This window comes from Lithobates pipiens, unplaced genomic scaffold (assembly GCF_037356315.1).
Source record: "Lithobates pipiens isolate NorthernLeopardFrog02 unplaced genomic scaffold, aLitPip1_a1.2 Scaffold_18, whole genome shotgun sequence".
Taxonomy (NCBI): Eukaryota; Metazoa; Chordata; class Amphibia; order Anura; family Ranidae; genus Lithobates; species Lithobates pipiens.
Window position 1 is genome coordinate 221,865,505 of NW_027507758.1, and position 21,419 is coordinate 221,886,923.

General features: G+C 45.0%; 1 protein-coding gene across 5 annotated transcripts in view; it reads left to right on the top strand.

Annotated features, from left to right (window-relative positions):
• The window catches only part of KMO (kynurenine 3-monooxygenase), a 145,146-nt gene that overhangs the window by 69,782 nt on the left and 53,945 nt on the right, over nucleotides 1-21,419 (top strand). For all 5 annotated transcript variants that reach the window (XM_077486616.1, XM_077486618.1, XM_077486617.1 and 2 more), the window contains 4 exons: nucleotides 10,585-10,674; nucleotides 12,348-12,396; nucleotides 14,947-15,034; nucleotides 21,123-21,288. In XM_077486616.1, the coding sequence (XP_077342742.1) occupies nucleotides 10,585-10,674; nucleotides 12,348-12,396; nucleotides 14,947-15,034; nucleotides 21,123-21,288 (393 nt within the window). The remainder of the gene's footprint in view (nucleotides 1-10,584; nucleotides 10,675-12,347; nucleotides 12,397-14,946; nucleotides 15,035-21,122; nucleotides 21,289-21,419) is intronic.

Consider the following 21,419-nt stretch of genomic DNA (forward strand, 5'->3'; position numbering starts at 1 on the left):
GTGTGCTAGTGAGCACTAGCGTCAAGTTGACAGAGCAGACACATGGTCAACAAACAGGTAAAGGATTGGTCCAGGCAACAGGTAGAATCATGATTAATAAACAGGCCAGGGATAGTAAAGGCAGCAGGCAGAGGCAACACTGGACTGGTGTGGCTGTGACCAGAAACACTGTTGCCAGCTTACACTGATCTGGTGACATTGAGGACTAGTGTGGCATCAATCAAGAACACTGCTGCTAACCTGCAGTTCTCCGGAGACACTGACTGATGGGTTGGTGACAAAAACATACAGTGTAACTGGTGTGGTGGTAAACGGACAGGTGTCCCTGATCATGAAACAAATCAGATCACGGCTGATCTCTCCTGTGTACTGGTTTATATAGCTGAGATGAGGAGCAGAGCACATGTTCTAATCACAGCATACAAAAACGACCAGTTTTATAAGTGAGATCTGAAGATCTCACAACCATTGCATTGAAATCTCTCCCTCCCAGATTCTTCAGCTCAGAGGTGGAGAGGTTTTCAGTCACACTAGCATTTTAGTTGTATTTAGAAGCTTTGGGCTTCATGTACACTAGCGTGTTTTTTTTTTTTTTCCGCTCCTAGAAGCTAAATACTGTTTTATGTGTCCATGCACACTACTTTAGGCTATTAGCGTTTTTTGAGCTTCAGCGTATAGGAGAAGAATTTGTTTTTTCTTTCTCTTTGTAAAGATTCCTGGTGCGTTTTTCCAGCAGAAATGCGCCTACAGATTACTGATAGTGTTTTTTGAGTTTTTATTCCAAAAACGCTAATAAAATGCCAATGTTCTGAATTTTTTATTTTATTTTTTCCTTTTTTTTTTTCTTAAAAAAAATGCTAGTGTGCATGGAGCCTTTAGGAGTATTAGCATTTTGGCTTGATTCACACTAGTGCGACCCTGTAAATCGACTGCGGGTTCCAGCATCGCACCTGACTCCCAGTGCAGTTCACACTGCACTATGCAAACTGTTGGTAGTGTCAATAGAAAGTTAATGGCACCCCCAAATCAGTTTGCATCTCACAGTGCGAACTGTCAATTCGGACAGGAATTGGATTGCATGGGTGTGAACACCCATGCGATCCGATTCTGGTGCGGACCAAAAAAAGCATCCTGAGTGAGTTTGGGCTGAATATTTGGTTGAAATCACATTGCACAGACATTGTATGTGATTTGCAGTGCGCATCACATGCGATATCGCACAGCGCACCAGGGTGACCCGGGACTTAATTGGCCTTTTTTCAAGTACATGAATAAGTGAAAAAAAAGCTGTTAGTAGCTTTTTAGCAGCTTTTAGAAGCAGTTGGGAGCATTTAGAAGCAGTTAGGTTCCATGCGCACTGGCATCTTATTATTTATTTTAGCTCCTAGAAGCTGTTATTAGGGTTTTTTTTTATTTTTTTGGTCGCTTAAAAGCTAAGTAGTGTTATCCTATGTGTCCATGCACACTAATTTTAGGCTTATTAGCATTTTTTGAGCTTCACATCTAGAAGCAGAAAAAAATGTTTTTTGTAGAGTTTCTTGGACCATGTTTCCTGGTTTCTTTTAGACATTGCATGAGCGCAATTGTCATGTGGACATTCAAATTGTAACTCTAATGCCGTGTACACAAGATCGGACTATTCAGCGGACGACCTGCCGGACTTTGCAGTGGAGGTCCGCCGGATTTGCCGAACAAGCAGACCTGCCCCCACACGACTGGACTGTTCCAGTGGACTAGGTCCGGCAGAAATACTGCGGCAGGAGTCTGGACTTTTAAAATGAACAGACTTGCCCACACACGGAGAAAAATTCCACTCATTTTGAACGTGACTCCAGGTAGACGGAACTAGCGAAGGAAGTGAATGTCACCGCCTTCATTGGCGAGATTGACACCTCGCTAGCCCCGTCACCTGGTATAGATTTAAAAGGGAAGCCCTATGCTGAAAAAAAAATGGCGTCGGGATCGCTCCATAGCAGACCCTTATCCGAGCACGCGGCCTGGCTGGTCAGGAAAGGGGGTGGGGATGAGCGAGTGCCCCCCTCCTGAGCCATACCAGGCCGCGTGCCCTCAACATGGGGGGGTGCTTTGGGCAAGGGGAGGCCCTGCGGCCCCCCACCGCAAAAGCACCTTGTCCCCATGTTGATGAGGACAAGGGCCTCTTCCCGACAACCCTGGCCGTTGGTTGTCAGGGTCTGCGGGCGGGGGGGCTTATCAGAATCCGGGGGCCCCCAGATTCCGGCCCCCTACCATGTGAATGAGTATGGAGTACATTGTACCCCTACCCGCTCACCTGGTGAAAAAAAGTGTATAGAAAATACTTTATTAGACAGCTCCGGTAATCTTCTCTTCTTCCGTCTTTGGGGGTCTTCTCGCCGGACTCCTCCGCTATCTTCTGCTGGTTTTGCTAGCTCTTTTACTAGTGGAGGAGCCCGGCTTTCTCCTTTGTCACCACCGCCGCCTTCTTCTGACTTCGGGGGCCTTGTCCCGGTCTTCGGTTCTTCTTCTTGCCGGGCCTCCACTTTCTTCTTCCAGCCCTTTTACTAGTGTTAGCCGGGTCTTCCTTCTTCTTTCTTCTTTCTTCTCATCAATTGTTTGTGCATGTCGTCGCTCGCCCATGCAATTGTCTGTTAAAGTGACGCATGGCAAAAAACGGCCTGGTCATTAAATGGGTAAATCCTTCCGGGGCTGAAGTGGTTAACCACATTGTTTTACCATCCCCCAACCTAACATGTCAAGAAACTTAGGCCTGATTCACACCTATGCATTTTTAGTGCTTTTTGCATTTTGCAGATTTGCACTACAGAACGTGTTCCATGGGAAACAATGTTAAATGGACTGTAGTGCAAATCTGCAAAATGCAAAAAGCACTAAAACTGCATAGGTGGGAATCCAGCCTTAGGCTAGGTTCACACTATTTTGGCTCCACAGCTAATTAATTTGAATGGGCTATCATGTCTGCATTTCATGCAGGAAAGCATTTCCTGAACCACTTTTCAACCACAGAGGCTTAGAAAAATTTCCCAGCAGTTTCCACATCTGCAAAGGGGTTGCGTTTTTAGATGCAGGGGGGTGCTAGTAGAAATGAATGGCAGCCCCACGCATATGTAAAAAATAGTGTGTTTTAGTGTTGGTGGTTGCAAGTGTGTGAACAGCTGCGATTGCCACACCTGCAAACATCCGCATTAGTGTGAACCTAGCCTTAGACTGGGGTGCCTCAACTGAAAAAAGGTTGAGAAACACTGGTATATACTGTGTATTGTGGCAGAGCGTTGCCCTGCCAGGGTCTAGAAGGAGGATGTGATCCAGAATTCTCAACCAGACGTATTGCGAGGCTCCATGCAGCTTGTAACCTGAAGAGGAAACTTGCTTTCTGGCTTCCTCCTTTCTTAGAAAGGTCCACTTTGGGACCTGGAGCCCGGGGATTTCTGAGAGATCCGGGTGGGATGAAATCCTAAGTCCTGGGTCCTGATTTTGAAAAGGGCCACTGATTGGTCATTTGTGTGCTACCACTTTTTAGTAGTAACCTGACCAGAGGCGACTCTCTAATTAGGCAAATTAGGTGGTCGCCAGGGGCGTAACTATAGGGGGTGCAGCAGTCGCGACCGCAACTGGGCCCTGTGCTGCAGGGGGCCCATGCAGCCCCCTCTACATATGGCCGGCAGCAGCATAGGCAGCTAGGGGTACCAGTGCACCATGCACACGGGTGGCTGGAGGTGGAGGGTGACTAGCAGAGCTCCATGCTCGACTATCGCACTGGCTGCTCTTTAGTTGTGCATTCCCCGCATGACCTGTGTCCTCGGCTTGCTCCTCAGAATACCCCTCTCCTGCTCCATGCATTGCTGCTCAGTCCGATGTCTGTTCTCCCCAGCCAGAGTCCCGCCCCCCGGGCCCACACTGCACTGTATACTTCTCCCGGGTAAACAAACTTTAAGCACACAGATGCAGTGCAGCACTATGAGAGCCGGCTCCCCGGAGGACACTGCAGGCTTGTCTGCCAGCCCCCCTCCTCCCCGTCATACACAGATGATGAAAGGTTTCTGGGAGATATGCTGATCACCCGTCCAGCACACTGGATGGAGCCCAGGCCAACATGGATGAGTGAGCGGCCTGCAGCTTGGTCATGGTGAGTGAGAGGACCCCATCCCCCACACACCATTACTTACCCCCTCCATCTCCCCCTGGGGACAGGGGCCCCTTCTCACGTGGGGACAGGGACCCCTTCTCACCTGGGGGCAGTAACTTCATCTGCCCTGGAGAAAAGGACCTAATTTCTTCTGGGGACGGGGACTCCATCCTGCCTAGGGACAGTCCCCCAATGGGGCACCTAAAAATAAAAAAATAATAATAAAAAAACTACTGATGCCAGTGGTGGAACTACAGGGCTCACAAAGGTCATACCTGTGACCACGCCCTGGAGTTCCACTGCCGGAGGGAAGGGCCCTGACTGGGGTTCAGGTGGTCCCTTCATGGTTACTTGCATTGGGGCCCTGAAGATTCTAATTACGCCACTGGTGGTCGCCTAAGGCCTTACCCTTTCTGGGGCCTCACGGCTGCCTAGTTTGCCCAAAGAGCCACCTCTGCTATCCTCCTACATCAATCCTAGTACAGTCAGCTCAGCGAGCTTCGTGCCCGCCTCATTCAGTGTACAATCAGTCTTCCTCCTCTCTGCTCTGTAACACCATGCCCCATCACAGCACTGCCCAGTCTCCACTCCTGTCAATAAAACTCCACTGGAACAGCCTGCAGAGACACACATAGAGACCGACAACTGCCCCGCCCCTCTCCGCCCACCAGCAAATCCTGTCTGTCCCTTGAGCTGATAGCACCTCAGTAGGATCGCAAGTCCACCCTCCTTCCAGGGTGTGGCTTCCATGGTGGGGGGAGTGTGCATGTCACTAGGGGGGTGTGCATCTGATGGGGGTGCATGTGACGAGGGCATGTGTGCATGTGACAAGGGTATGTGTGCATGTGACGGGGGCATGTGTGCATGTAACAGGGGGTCTGCATGTGACAGGGAGGTGTGCATGTGATGGGGGTGTGCATGTGACATGGGTCTGTGCATGCAGTGGGGGGGTGCATGTGACTGGGGGGTACATGCAACTGGTGGTGTGTGCATGTGACTAGGGGGCTGAGGGTGTGCATGTGACTGGGGGGGTGCATGCAACTGGGGGTGTGCATGCAACTGGGAGGTATATGTGCATGGGGGGTGTGAATGTGCCTGGGGTTTATAGTCGGGTCTCTCCGTACCTCTGCCAGTGACCCAGTGTGCCTGCCTGTGATTCACAGCTTGGGTCCCCCTGACCTGACTCCACTCCACCCTCATACCCAGCCATTCAGGGCTCCACTGGGGTGGTCGGGAGGTCCCAGCTCATTCCAGTGCCGATCCTCAGCCATGGTGGGCAAGGAGCTCTTCATTCTGCGCTGGAACTGCTCATGATCGGCTTCTCTGCGACTATCTCCCACCAGGAGCTCTTCCACTATGGGGGAGTCTGTGGGGACCTACTGCTGCCCAACAGGGATGGTGAGACCTCCAAGGTGGTGAAATTTTGCACAGCCCCTTCTCTTCTATGAGAGAGACAACACTGACACCAGCCCTGAGAGTGACAACACTGACACTGGCACAGAGAGACAGAACATACACTGACACCAGCACTGAGCGAGGTTACTGACATCAGCGCCAAGACAGAGCATACTGCACTAGATAGAAGGTAGTTTTGTTGATGAAAAGGAATGCTGAAACCCCTGCGAGGGAAACCTATCTTTGTTTTTGAACTTGCTTTTAATAAAAATGGGCAAACAAAGCCCTTAAAAAAGAACCAGCGAGTGGCGGTGTCCTTGAAGCTCTACATTTGATGCTAGTCCTTTAGAGTATATTTTAAAATTGATCAATCCTAATGTACTGGCTGCCCTTTTCTTGAGGTCCTAATATGCCAGGACAATTAGTAAGAGGCATGGCAAGTTTTTTCAGGTTGTAATTCTTTGTCACAATATTTTGAAAAAGATCTAAAAAAAAAAATGCCGTCAGAGTAATTCAGGGCCAAAGTGACACTGTACTACTCTGGGGGGGGGGGCTCTCTGAATTTTAATGTTACTGTCAGTCTCTATATGCTCAGGATGAAACGGCTATAATAGGAGCTGAGATCTGAGTGGGAGTTCTAAAAGTACATGGTGAGCCTGGCTGGCCAGGTATGTCCTTCCCCCTATGCCTGACTGCTTTCTAAATTCTGAGCAGTTGTTCAGCTGTAAAGCTGTACATTGCTGAAAGGTCTCTGGCCGTCTCCTGTAGTACGCGCGCTGTCTCTGGCCGTCTCCTGTAGTACGCGCGCTGTCTCTGGCCGTCTCCTGTAGTACGCGCGCTGGCTCTGGCCATCTCCTGTAGTACCCGCGCCGTCTCTGGCCGTCTCGTGTAGTACGCGCGCCGTCTCGTGTAGTACGCGTGCCGTCTCTGGCCGTCTCGTGTAGTGTGTTTCCTGCCACTGACACCATCTCATGTAGTGTGTTTGCAGTCACTGACACCATCTTGTGTAGTGTGTTTGCAGTCTCTCCTGTAGTAAATGTAGTTATGTGCCACTTTCCTTTGTCAAATAGTAGGGACCATTTTGCACTGCTCAGTTAACAGTAGTTTTGTGCAGTAACCTCTAGCAACCAGTGAGTGGTAAATTGGTGCCGTAATCTCTAGCAAACACTCAGTGAGTAATGATAGGCTGTAACCTGTGGCAACCATTTGCAATCACTGCGTGATCTGCTGCAGCAAACTGAGTCTACTAGCTATTTTTTATGAATGTTTTAGAATGGGGGGGGGGGATGGGGGGAGAGGAGAATGATGCGTTTACTTTCTGTTATAATATATATCCAAAAAATAAAACGAAAACAAATGTATTCATAAATTTAGGCTGATATGTATTGTACATATTTTTGGTAAAAAAAAAAATTCCCAGCTAAGCGTATATTGATTGATTGGTTTGCGCAAAAGTTATAGGGCCTACAAAATAAGGGATAGATTTAGAGCCATTTTAATTTTTACTGGCAACGGTGGCTATCTGCTATTTTTAGCGGGACTACAACATTGTGGCACACAAATCTGAACTTAAGTGACACTTTTTGGGAACCAGTGACACCAATACAGTGATCAGTGCTAAAGGTGAAGCATAATGGACTACTATGCATCGCATGGTAGTCCATTATGTGTCACTTACCTGACACAAGAGCCAGTGAAGTCACCGCTGTTCCCTGTAGTCCGGATCATCCATCTTCTCGGTGGGTCTCGCTGCTCCGCTGATGTCATTCGACAAAGCCACAATGACGTCACTCCCGCGCATGCGCACGGGAGCCGTCACTCGCTGCATATAGCCGTAGACAGCGGTGCCTGTGTTTTTGCCAAATATCTCCTAAACCGTGTAGGTTTAGGAGATATTTTTTGGACCTACAGTTAAGCCTTAATCTAGGCTTACCTGTAGGTCAAAGTGGTTTGTAAGGGTTTACAACCACTTTAACTGTGGGGGCTGGGCTCACTGGGACAACAGAAATCACTGTTCTTGATCACTAGGAACAGCAGATATCCATGTTGTCCCCTGTCAGCACAGGGATCCACCTTGTATCACAGTTGGCCGGCAGATGTAGAGTCCCCTGGACCCGTGCGCGTCCTCCACCGGCGTGCAGCCCACATTATCACATGCACTAACCGACATACAGGTATGTCAGTGTGAGCAGCCTAGCCGCCTTGCCGCAGTATATCTGCAGAAGGCGGTCGCGTGTGGTTGACACATTTTTACCACCCAATTACTTTCTCTGCAGTCTCTCACTCTCTTCTGTAGTAAATGTATTAATGTGACACTTTACATGGTCAAATAGTTGGGACTGGTTACTTGTAGAGGCGGCAGCCAGGACTGTACACATGCTATAGCCACAATGCTTTGTGGCTATGGCAGGAATTATACCTAGAAATGTGTGGTTAATTTCGTTCTGAATCGGAATTTGGATAAATTATTAGTTATTCAGGGAATTTGGATGTAAAAGAATCCCGAAAAAACTAAATTTGAACAAGTTTCAAATTCGGATTAATTTTCGAATTTCCAAATAAATAAAAAAAGACTATAAAGGAATAGAAGAGACAAAGAAATAGAAAAAGAATAGAGTAAAATAAAATGGAAAATAAAGGAATAGATTACAATAGAATATAATCCTCTTCTGAAATTCAAATTACAAATAAAATAAATTGAAATGGAATAGAAGAAAAACAATGCTACTACTTCTAATACTGTACAAAAACATCTGTACTAGTGTCCCATCAACATCTGTCTCGGTGTACCAGCTGATGCCAAAACATTTGTCAGTGTATCCTTGCACAAAACCTCTAGCTAATACTAGTGTCCCAGCAACATCTGATGCAAAAGTTTAAAAATGGCCGTGGCAGGAGAAAAATTACCAGTATAGAGGTTTTTAAATGAAACCTACAGCGTATGTGCATTTTACAGCCATGGCCAAAAGTTTTGAAAATGGCACATATTTTCAAAAAGTCGGCAGCCTCAGTTTTTATGAGGCAATTTGCATATACTCCAGAATGTTATGAAGAGTGATCAGATGAATTGCAAAGTCCCTCTTTACCATGAAAATTCAATGAATCCTGTAAAAAAAAAAAACACTGCATTTGTGAAGAAGGCTTCAGGGTGCCCAAGAAACTCCAGTAAGCACCAGGACTGTCTCCTACAGTTGATTCAGCTGTGGCAGGAATTATACCTGTGGCATCGGGCACCACCAGTGCAGAGCTTGCTCAGGAATGGCAGCAGACAGGTGTGAGTACATTTGCGCACCCACAGTGAGGCTAAGACTTTTGGAGGATGGTCTGGTGTCACGAAGGGAAGCAAAGAAGTCCATTCTCTCCAGGAAAAACATCAGGGACCGACTGATAATTATGAGGTATAGGGTTTAGACTGCTGAGGACTGGGCTAAAGTAATTTTCTCTGAATCCCCTTTCCAATTGTTAGGGGAATCCAGAAAAAACCTTGTCCGGAGAAGAAAAGTTGAACGCTACCATCAATCCTGTGTCATGCTAACGGTAAAGCATCCTGAGACCATTCATGTGTGGAGTTGCTTCTCAGCCAAGGGAGTGAAATAACAATTTTGCCTAAGAACACAGCCATAAAGAATGGTACAAAAACATCCTCCGAGAGCAACTTCTCCCAACCATCCACGAACAGTTTGGTGACGAACAATGCCTTTTCCAGCATGATGGAGCACCTTGTCCTAAGGCAAAAGTGATAACAAAACATGGAAATTTTGGATCCATGGTCAGGAAACTCCTCAGACCTTAATCCCATGGAGAAATTGTGGTCAATCTTCAAGAGGTGTGTGAACAAAACACCCACACAAACTCTAAGTATTGATTTTGCAAGAAAGGGCTGCCATCCGTCAGGATGTGGACCAGAAGTTAATTGACTGTTGCATGACAGGGTGAATTGCAGAGGTCTTGAAAAAGGGTTAACACTGCAAATATTGACTCGCATAAACTTAATATAATTGTCAATAAAAGCAATTGACACTTATGAAATGCTTGTACTTTATAATTCAGTAAACCATAGTAGCATCTGACTAAAACCACTAAAACCACTGAAGCAGCAGACTTTTGCGAATTATCCGAAATAACGAATGTAAACAAATGTCATGAAACTAAATAATAATAAACAATTTATTATTCTTATTTATTATTTGCTACGTTCCATTTGTTTAGATACGGCATTGGTTATTACTGATAATTTGTAACTTCGGATAAATTTGTTATGTACACTAACAGCCAAATTTTGAAAGTAAATTTCAATACCTATAATTTGTTTTTATTATTTAGTTTAGTTTATTTCTTTGTAATTTTCGAATTAACAAATTTGTCTAAATTCGTTAAACAGATTTGGAACTAAACTAATTGTGCATGTCTAGGAATCTGCAACAAAGTTTGTTAAAATCCTTGCAATGTACATAATTACCCAGAGGGAAATGTTGTGTTTTGTTGATAAAAAGGGAAAGAAGTGGAGTTGCGCTTTAACAAATCTAAACGAAATTGGTTAAATCACAAAACTTTTTTTTTGTTTTGCACGTCTTATTGCACCACCTGTTGGCTTCAGTGGGCATTACTGATGATTGAGGCCTTGCTCCAACCACCCCGCAACCATGTGCACTGCATGCAGTTACAGCACGGTGGTGCTGAATTTTGGGAGTTAAAAACAGGTGGTGAGGAGGTGACCTATTACCTCCTCACAATCTGTCAAATGCCTCTGAAAAGTGATCCAAGCATAATTTGCTCATTTGCTTTACAGAGGAATGGCATTCTCTACCACTAGTGTGAAAAAGCAGTCCAGCTTACTAGCAGGATCAAAAGTCAAGTTTTATAGTGTGTGTGTGTGTGTGTGTGTGTATAAATTTTATTCACATACAGTGTTGCATGTTTCTGCAAATGTCAGTTAAAGTAGCACCGTTTGAATAGCAAAAAATGCTCTGGGCATGAAGCGGATACAACCTTCTGAAGGTCAAGTGGTTAAAAAAAATGTTACTATTTATTTTATTTATTTATTTTTTTGTTTTTTGTTTTTACAGATTGTAGCCAAAGGCATTCCAATGTATGCTAGAATGATTCATACCCGAAATGGAAAAATATACTCTATACCTTATGGAAAGCGACACCAGGTAATGTTATACAAATCACAATCTGCTGCATGGAATCACATTACTGCACACTATTCCCCACTCCTGAGGCATTTAAGGTCTAAAGTCAAGAAAATCGATCCCAAACATGTCAAGGCTTAAAATTGCGTGCGCTCTTGAAATCACAAAACTATGGTACCCAAAATTCTTCAGCCTTTAAAGGTTATCAGTTTACCGAATGTTTGCTTTATTTATGTAAAATTCCATAGCAGTAGATATATTCCATTGTTCTCCTTGTCAAATTTTCTGTAATGGTACAAAGGAACTACAAGAAAAATAGAAATGGGAAGCGCACACCTAGTGCATTACCAAAGATAATTTAATAATAAAAATGTTTTATTTAGTGGGTACTCACAAAATACAACTGACAAAAAGCCATAAAAACAATGTATAGACATACACACAACACGGGGTACTTTAATTAATATATATATATATATATATATATATAGATATAGATATAGATATAGATATAGATATAGATATTATAATATAATATATATAATCTCTTCTAGATTGTAAGCTCTAACGAGCAGGGCCCTCTCATCCCTCCTGTATTGATTTGTATTGTAAGTGTACTGTCTGCCCTCATATTGTAAAGTGCTGCGCAAACTGTTGGCGCTATATAAATCCTGAATATATATATATATCAGTGAACACCCGGTGTCTCACAGGAACCTTACCAGACCCCAGGGAACCAACTTAATACCAAGGGGAAGCCACTTCCTGGAAACTCAGGAAGACTCCTGATGACATGTGACATCATTTCCGGGGCAGGAGCAGTACAACGGTGTCCCCATGGACATGAATGGGCAAAGATAGATGGAAGAAAATTATTATTATTTTTTTTTTACATTTTCAAAAATGAAATAAAATTCTAAAAATAAATAAAAATTCTCTAATAAAACTCGACCACTAGGAAATAGTAAATTAATAAAAAAATAAATTTTAAAAGAAAATTATTTTGTTTAAATAAAAAATGTTTTATTACAATGACTTTTGCACAATGATAATGATTCCCCAATGTATAACAATTAATAAAAAGCGTCCTGGAGTACATGAAAGCTAACCCTACAAAAAAACTCTATAAAAGTTTGTCGCTATAGTAAGTGGTAATCAATAGCAGCTAGTCATTAAGAACAAAAAAATGGTAAATGCAAGTAATAATAATAATAATGATCTGGCCACCATTGAGGATGTACACACTAAGTATAGGCTGAAGAACCCTGAGCACGCTGGCAAGGGGAATTTTTAAATTCTACCATTCCCTATAAAAGCGCTTGCCCATGGTGTACGAGACTAGCCTAGCTCTGAGGAAGGGGATGCGCCCCAAAACGCGTTAGCTGTGCCTGTGTTCTGTGGATGTCTATGCATTGTTTTTATGGCCTTTTGTCAGTTGCATTTTGTGACTACCCACTTTTATATAAAACATTTTTATTATTAAATTATCTTTGGTAATGCACTAGGTGTGCGTGCCTTACATTTCCGTTTTTCTTGTAGATTTTCTGTAATGTATATTATGATGGTTTTTTTTTTTTTTTTTCTTTTTTCGTCACCTGGTGATTACATAATTATGCATATTTTAATTTTGTTAAATAAAATGTGGTGTGTGTATATTTATGCGTTTTTATGAAAATCATTATTTTTCACTTCAGTATATCCTGTCAGTTGATCGAGCAAACTTGAACAAAGAATTGCTGGATGGTGAGTGATACATGTTTGTAAATTTTAATAAAACATTATTTAAAGTTGCTTTGTGCAAGAACCCAAAACTGCAAGCATGACACAAGCACATACTGCCATTTTATAAGTCTAGGTTCACACTTGTGCGTGTGTGTTTGCATGCATACTTCACGGGTTCAGCAGCCCGTTCACGAGTGCCGATATGTGGGGGTGTCATTAAGATTTAATGGTGCCTCGTGCATCTGCTAAAAAAGCAACATGTTTCTGTGCAGGTCGGGAAAGCGCACAATTATACATGTATTCCTGACCCACACATCTGCATTGGCAGACCTGTCACTAGAGCTACAGTGCCTTGCAAAAGTATTCACCCTCTTTGGCATCTTATGTGTCTCTTGTTGCCTCACAACCTGGAATTTGACATGGATTGTTTGAGGATTTGCATCATTCAATTCACAGAACAAGCCACAACATATATATTATTTATTATTTTGAAGCACGCAACAAATAGGACAAAATAACAGAAAAATTCAATGCGCATAAATAAGTATTCACCCCCCCTCCCCCTCCCCTCAATACTTTGTAGAACCACCTTTTGCGGCTATCAAAGCTCTAAGTCCCTTTGGATGAGTCTCTCTATGAGATAGCCACATCTTGCCACTAGGATTTTTCCCATTCCTCCTTGTAAAACTGATCCAGCTCCTTCAAGTTGGATGGTTTGCGGTTGTCAACAGCAATCTTTAGGTCTGACCACAGAGTTTCTGTTGAATTGAGGTTTGGGCTTTGACTAGGCCATTTCAACACACAAGAATATCCCTGTATTTAGCACCATCCAGCTTTCCCTCAACTCTGACCAGTTTCCCAGTCCCGACTGCTGAAAAACATCCCCACAGCATGATGCTGCCACCACCATGTTTCCCTGTGGGGATAATGTTCTCTGGGTGATGTTGAGTTTGTGAGTTTTTGTGTGCAGCCGTCTCTTGGTAGTTATTAAAAAGTATACTGTTCCTTTACAGATACTACAAAATAAAAAACTGCAAACTGTACAAAAGAAGCTAAAATGTATTTAAGTATCGCTTATTAAAGTGTATGCAAACTCTATCCAGGAATCTTGTTCCTATTTTCTACCCTTTTGGCCTGTTAAATATACCTTTTTAAAAAGCATTATGTTACAAAAAAATGGACCTCCTAGTTCTTATCTTGAATGTAAAGTTAGTGTGTATATTGCAGATATGAGGGGATGGGTAGGTTTGGGTATTTTATAAAAAAAATTTTTAACTGGGTAGGGCTAACACCAAACAGCTCACAAAAATGCTGTGTGCCCTCACCTTACAATAGGACTTGGAATCCAACTGCATTCCTGGCATTTTCTCTATATTTTACACGTTCTGTAAAGGAATAAAACCAGTGGTGGAACTACCGCCATAGCGACCCACATTGGCGCTATGGGGCCCGCAGCCAAGTAGGGCCTGGTGAGCGGGCGGTGGGTGAGCCGCTGAGCTGCCCATCCGCTCGGCACATGTACAGTCTCACTGACTGTATGAGTGGACGCAACTGGGTGGCTCGGCGGGGGGGAAGCTTCCAGCTGGGAGGCTCGTGGATGGACTGGCCACCCACAACAGACATCATCTCTCACCGCCCAGCGCCTGCCCTGCATCCTGGCAGTTCTGCCCTCACTGTGTAGGCAGCAGAGAGATTACATCATCTCTCTGCTGCTGGACTCAGACTGAGACACAGGAAGTGACAATCCCCATTCCCCACCTTAGCATGAAAGTGACAATCTGCAACTTGTGGCAGGTGATGTGGCAAGTGGACAATACGCAACATGTGGCAAGTGGAGAATCCGCATTATGTGGCAGGTGATAGTGGACAATCCGCAATGTGTGTCAGGTGACGTGGCAAGTGACAATCCGCAATGGGTGGCAGGTGACGTGGCAAGTGGACAACTTACAACGTGTGGCAAGTGACAATCTGCAAATTGCGGCAGGTGATGTGGCAAATGGACAATCCACAATGTGTGGCAGGTGATAGTGGACAATTTGCAACGTGTGGCAAGTAAAAAACCTGCAATGTGTGACAAGTAACAATCTGCATCTGGTGGCAGGCGACGGTGGCAAGTGACACACTCAGGCCTCCCACTGATTCCGCATTATGGTGAGTTGAACTATTTCATTTTCTAGAACAATGTAATAATAGAAATAATGTGTTTCAATCATCCTGACACCATAACAACCATGATGCCGTGATGATTGAAGCGTCAACATCAGCTATTGCCCCAAAAAAGGTATTTTCTGGCAGTGCCCCTCCCGAGACTAGACTCTGGATCTGCCCCTGGGTGAGGGTGAGGGGGGGGGGGGGGTCACCCATACAACATTTTACTATGGAGCCCTGTGATTTCTAGTTACACCCCTGAATAAAACATTATACGTTTTGTCAGCTTGTGGTAAGCCTAGAGGATGAGCTTGGCAATCATGCAGTTAGTATTTATTTTTGCAGGGGTGAAGAATGCAGCACGGATGTTACCCTCGTGACATATCCTTTTTAACATGATTATTTCTTTAAACTCTTTAACAGCTGCTGAAAAGTATCCAAATGTGAAGATGCATTTTGATCACAAATTAAGTGACTACAATGTTGAATCTGGCACACTGGTTTTTCGTAGGTAGGTTGTATAAAATGTATTGAAGCAGTATTTTTCTACTATGTACTACTTGCTAATGTTAGTCATACTACTAAAATATTATAATGTAATAATAATCAATATGATTGGGGATTCATATTTTAAATGCCTTGTATGAAATCTTACACATTGTAGGGATAAAGAAACATGGAAAAAAACATTTGAAATGTAAATGAAAAGTCACTCCTGAGCAGGTATTCCTGCACCAACAAAATTCCTGAGCTCTCTAAACCCCATTACAACTAACCTGCAAAGATATTGGAATACTATTTTATGCATGTGGAAAAAAAGAACTTTGGGAACTTCCCACATTTATTTTTCAGGCCCCTGTTTACCACATAAGCATCAAATCAATCTGTTTAAATTTTATGTAACGTTACTGTATCAATTCCATGTTGCTGTGAAAGAAATCCTACCCTGAACACTTACAAACGTTGCAAATAATTTAGCAATCTTGATTGTATATGCTGCCGTTTTGTACTGGAACTAGTACCCTAACTGATAGTGTGTTTGGGCCACTGTTTGCCAGCTAAAAATCCACAACCTTGAAAGGCTGATATGCATATTTAATGTATCATTTTTATATTGCATATATTTTGTAACATCCTTACATTTGCTGTGAGAGAAAAAAACAGTTCTTCCTAAATAGGTTACATGCATTCGAAGAATTTTTGCAACTTTCTAGTCCGGCCATTTTATTGAAGCCTGAGCACACTTCAGAGCGTTATTTGCAGCGCCTGCCACCGACACAGCTTTTGTTTCCTCTGCACCTGGGAGCTCACAGGGACTACAGGCACAGCTTGTTGGATAGCGCAGAACTCCATGGGGTGGTGAGTCCAGCAGGAAAGAGCCCCTCAGCCAGCGGCAGCAAGGAGGGTGGGACTGTCACTGTCCTAAGTCCCCTTTGGGTGGCAGACAGGGTAGGGTCAGCATTGTTTCAGAAACTGGTGTTTCTTCCCCCGAAATCCAGGCAATTGCAATCAGGTCACCTGCAGACTGCACAGTGCCCATGGACACCCTGACTGTGGTCCTCAATTAGTTTGCTGCCAAGATGGAGGCGGTGCGTGGGAAGAAAGGTGGACTAAAGCGTCCCCTGCCCCCCCCCCGTCCTCTGGGGGAGCTCTGATGCAGACTCGGGTCCTGCTGGGGCTGGTGACCCCTGCTCTGTCTTGTCAGACAACGCTGACCTGGTCCGTGCGCGACAAAGCGCTTGTTGGAGCACTTATCACAGCTGTGCGTGATACCCTGAAGATTCAGGAGCCAGCAGATCCCTCTGCTGATGTACCGGCCCCTTTTGGGTCCCGCAAGCCAGCATGTTCACCTAAGGTGTTCCCGTATCTGACTTATTTTGACAAGTTCATTTACAAGGAATGGGGTTGCCCGCAACGGACCTTTTCATTCCCCAAATACATGGTGGTGCGTTACCCTTTTGAGGAGAGCCTTCTCAAAAAATGGTCGGTTCCGTTCGTGGATCCCTAGTATCCAGGTTAAATAAAGTAACCATGATCCCAGTTGAGTGGACTCCTGCATTCAAGGATCCCATGGACAGGAAGGCCGAGGCAGTGGATCGTTCCTTGTTTACGGTTGTGGGGTCAGCCGTGCGACCAGTACTGGCATCCCCACTTGTGTCGCAGACACTGACTGAGTGGGCAAAACTTTTGCACCGCAAATTGGGAGAGCAACAGGCTTCCCCTGTCTGCGTGGAACTAGCAGACTAACTAGTGCAAGGCCTTAAGTATGTCTGTGACAAGGCCCTGGATGTTCTCCCTCTGTTATCCAGGGCTTCAGTGTCAGCTGTGGTGCTGAGGCGCCTGATTTGGCTAAAAAGTGCTGGTCTGACCAGGCATCCAAAAAAAGCCCTGACGGATCTTCCCTTCCTTGGCGACGGGCTCTTTGGAGCCTCCTTGGATGACATTATTCTAAATGCCACCGGTGGTAAGGGTACCCTACTCCCACAGACCAGGAAGGCTAAGGAGCCACGCCGTAGGCAAGGGCCCTCTTTTTCTGCTCGCAGACGGCTTTTTCATCCACCCACAGCTTCGACAAAATGTCCCCAGCCCAACAGGACGACCGCGGACGGTCAAAAATGTCCCTACCAAGCCTGCGAATAAAAGTGCTACCGCATGAAGGTTTGCCCCCACCTATGTCTCGGGTGGGGGGGTCGCCTTCGGGAGTTTTCAGCCCGGTGGTCCTCTCGGTTTTCCGACCAATGGGTTTGCGATCTGATTTCCACAGACTACAAGATAGTTTCTCTCTTGACCGCCAAACAGATTCTTCCCCCTCCAGCATACCCATATCCCCGGCTTGCCAGGAAGCCCTCTTGGGGGCATTAAGGGACCTGTTGAATCGCGGGGTGGTTGTACCAGTTCCGGAATTGGAACGTTTCCAGGGATTCTACTCTAATCTGTTTGTAGTTCCCAAGAAGGAAGGGGTACGTCCAATCTTGGACCTGAAAGCCCTCAATCACTTTGTCAAAGTGCAGAGGTTCAGAATGGAATCGGTTCACTCAGTAGTCACTGCACTCGATCAAGGGGACTCACTGGCATCCTTAGACATCCAGGATGCGTACGTGCACATACCCATATGCCTTCATCATCAAACATTTCTGTGGTTTGCAGTCAGGGAAGCCCACTACCAGTTTGTGGCTCTTGCTTTTGTTCTGGCATCAGCCCCCCGAATCTTTACCAAGGTATTGGCTCCAGTTTTGGAGAGGCTGCAGCAACGTGGGATCCCGATCATGGGATACCTAGACCATCTCCTCCTGAGGGCATCTTCCTCCTCTAATTCTGAGGCAGATGTGGCGATCACCAGGCAGAACCTGCAAAAATTTGGGTGGCTGTTGAACCTAAAGAAGTCGGTGATTGTACCGACCCAGCATCTGGAGTACCTATGCTTGCTGCTGGACTCCATGGAAGCAAGAGTTTTTCTCCCTTCACACAAACTGCAGACTCTCAGATCCGCGGTGAAACTGCTTATGAGCCGCAAGTGGTCGTCACTCCGCTTTTGTATGCGAGTCCTGGGTCTCATGGTTGCCTCCTTCGAGGCAGTACCTTATGCCCAGTTCCACACCAGAGTCCTGCAGAAGGAGATTTTGACAAAATGGGACAAATCTCAGTTGTTCCTGGATCGTCGGATCGTCAGATCCAGGTGAGCCAGTCAGAGACTCATTGATCTGGTGGCTGAGGTCCCCGGTGATTCAGTCCGGGAAATCATTCCTGCCTCCCTGAAGTGGACAGTGATCACAACAGAGGTCAGCCTATCCGGCTGGGGTGGAGTAATGGGGGTTCAGTCAGCTCAGGGCCTCTGGTCGCCTGAAGAATCCAAGTTGCAGACGAATCTGCTCGAGTTGAGTTATCAGGCTATGCCTCTCCACTTGATCGATGATAATTCAGGGGCGCCCAATCAAGATCCAGTCAGACAACGCCACAGCTGTGGCATACGTCAATCACCAAGGGGGAACAAGAAGCTCAGCCGCTGCACTGGAGGTCGCTCACATACTTCGGTGGGCAGAGCGACACGTTCTGGCCCTGTCGGCCATTTACATCCCGGGAGTGGAGAACTAGCAGGTGGATTATCTGAGTCGACAGATGCTGGACCCAGGAGAATGGGCATTGCATCCGGAGATATTCAGGTTACTGTGCCTGAAGTGGGGCACACTAGACGTGGATCTTCTGGCCTCCCATCTCAATCGGAAGGTGTCAAGATTCGTGTCCAGGACAAGAGAGCCGTGGGCAGACTTGTCAAACATGCTGGTGGTTCCGTGGGATCGGTACCAGCTGATCTACGCCTTTTCTCCACTGAAACTGTTACCATGCCTGCTTCGCAAAGTGGAAGCAGAGGGCATCCCAGTAATACTGGTTGCCCCAGATTGGCCTCAGCGTCCTTGGTACACAGACCTGGTGCGTCTGGTGGCAGACGCTCCCTGGCGAGAGGACCTTCTGCCTCCAGGTCCGATTCTCCATCCTGCTTTACCATCGCTGGCTTTAACGGCATGCCTATTGAGAGCCAGGTGTTGGGGAACCTGGGTCTGTCGGACTCTGTGACACCAACTATGTTAAGAGCACGAAAATCTTCTTCCCGGAAGATATACCATCTTACCTGAAAGAGAGGAGTAGACCAGAAATTGGCGCTAAGCACCAGTAAGGGGCAAATTTCTTTTTTTTTTCAGCGACCCTTGGTGTCTCACTCATTAGTGAGTACCTTCCTTCAGGGGATACTATATGTGGTCCCTCCTAGTGCGTCCACCGTTACCCCCCATGGGATTTAAACCTGGTGTTATCGGCGCTTCAAAAATCGCTGTTTGAAAATATCAGGGAGATTCCCCTGTTGACTCTTTCCCAGAAAGTGGTCTTTCTAGTGGCCATCACATTGGCCAGGAGGGCTTTGGAACTGGCGGCCTTGTCTTGCAAGTATATCCTATCTGGTTATCCACAAGGATAAGGTAGTGTTGCGTCTGCAACGGTCTTTTCTACCGAAGGCGGTCTCGGCTTTTCATATCAATGAGGACATTGTATTACCATCTCTATGTCCTAAGCCGAAGCACCCTAAGGAGGTGGCCCTTCACACTTTGGATGTGGTTCGGGCTCTAAAGGTGTATTTGTCTGCCACTGCTCCCTTTCGGAAGTCAGACTCGCTGTTTGTTTCGGTGTCTGGTCCCAAAAAAGGCATGGCGGTCTCGTCGGCCACCATTTCCAGGTGGATCAGACAGATTGTAGTACAAGCCTATGCCTTGAAAGGGCAGGTGCCCCCCTTTCCGGTCACGGCCCACTCTACAAAGGCAATCGTAACGTCTTGGGCCTTCTGACACCAAGTGCCTGTCGCTCAGTTGTGTAAGGCAGCGACCTGGTTGTCTGTGCACACGTTTACCAATTTCTACAAGGTAGACCTCAGTGCATCGGCTGATGCCTGTTTTGGCCGCAAAGTTTTGCAGGCGGCCGTATAGTTGCAATTGAATATGCAATATATAATATTTCCTTTTTTTTTTTTCCTGTTTTTTCTATAAAAACACATTACCGTTAAGTTAATGTGATGTTCAATTACATTCCGCAGTTTTTGGTTTTGTGGTGGTTTTCTCCACGTACTGTTTTTTGTGGGTAAACTTTCACTAGTTCCCACTTGCCATGGTGGATGAAGTTTTTCTATGCTGTTTTCCCACCCCTCATTTGGTACTGCTTGGGGATGTCCCAATGGCTAAGAGAGGAGCTGTGTCGGTCGGTGAATATAAGAGAAGATAGGATTTTTTGTACTCGCCGTAAAATCCTTTTCTCTGTAATTCACCGACTGACACAGCACCCGTCCCTCCTTTTTATCTTTACGTTATACTGCTTGTTGACGTACTGATGGCTGCATGGCAGGCTGGAGGGTTGTTACCCAAGGGACCGCCCCCTGGGCAGAACTAAGAGTTCTGAGTGTTGTATTACAACTAATGCCTAGTATCTCCTAGTAATAGGGCAAACAACCCAATGGCTAAGGGAGGAGTTGTGTCGGTCAGTGAATTACAGAGAAAAGGATTTTACGGTGAGTACAAAAAATCCTATTTTTCCTAATGAAATATATGGGGGGGATTGTTGCCCTACAACCAGTACAATATACAGTACATATGACACCAGTCTTGGATAATTCTCTCTATGGGTGTGGTCTATTCTAGGTTTGACCATAATCTCTGTCTAATAAAACAGTTGACTGTACAATATGTGACATAGTTATATAAAAATTTAATTACAAGCAGATGGTGCAGATATGGAGTTGGCCATTGGCACCAGAAGATATAAACACACTTGATAATGTGTAATGGAACAAGAGTTTCTTTTTGCATTGGTTGCTGAATTTATCCGACAGTGCAGCAATTATATTATTATTTCAATGTAAAAATTCAGGCAAATAACATTTATTAGTTTGTTTTCTGGTCCTAGGAATACTACAGAAAAGTATAGTGTATTACAATATATGATATGGGTAGTTTTTTTAGAAAAATAGAACTTATAAAATCACATTGCGCTATATACTGTATGTGTAATAAAATAAAGCATTCTACAGAAAGGGTTAATATACATTTTGGCTGTATTTTCAGGGATATGGAAAATACCATACATACAAATGTAGATTTGGTTGTCGGATGTGATGGTGCGTTCTCTGTTGTACGAAAGCAATTCATGAAAAAGACACGTTTCAATTATAGTCATGTATATATTCCTCATGGCTATAAAGAATTGACTATTGTACCAAAAAATGGAGAGGTAAGAGTGAAAAAAAAAAACACATGGTATATTTTTTATGCTAATTTTTGTTTTCTCTTAGAAATCTTTGTTCCAAAACAATGTAATTGTGCCTGTAAATCCAATAGTTTCATGAATCGTGAATTTGCAAT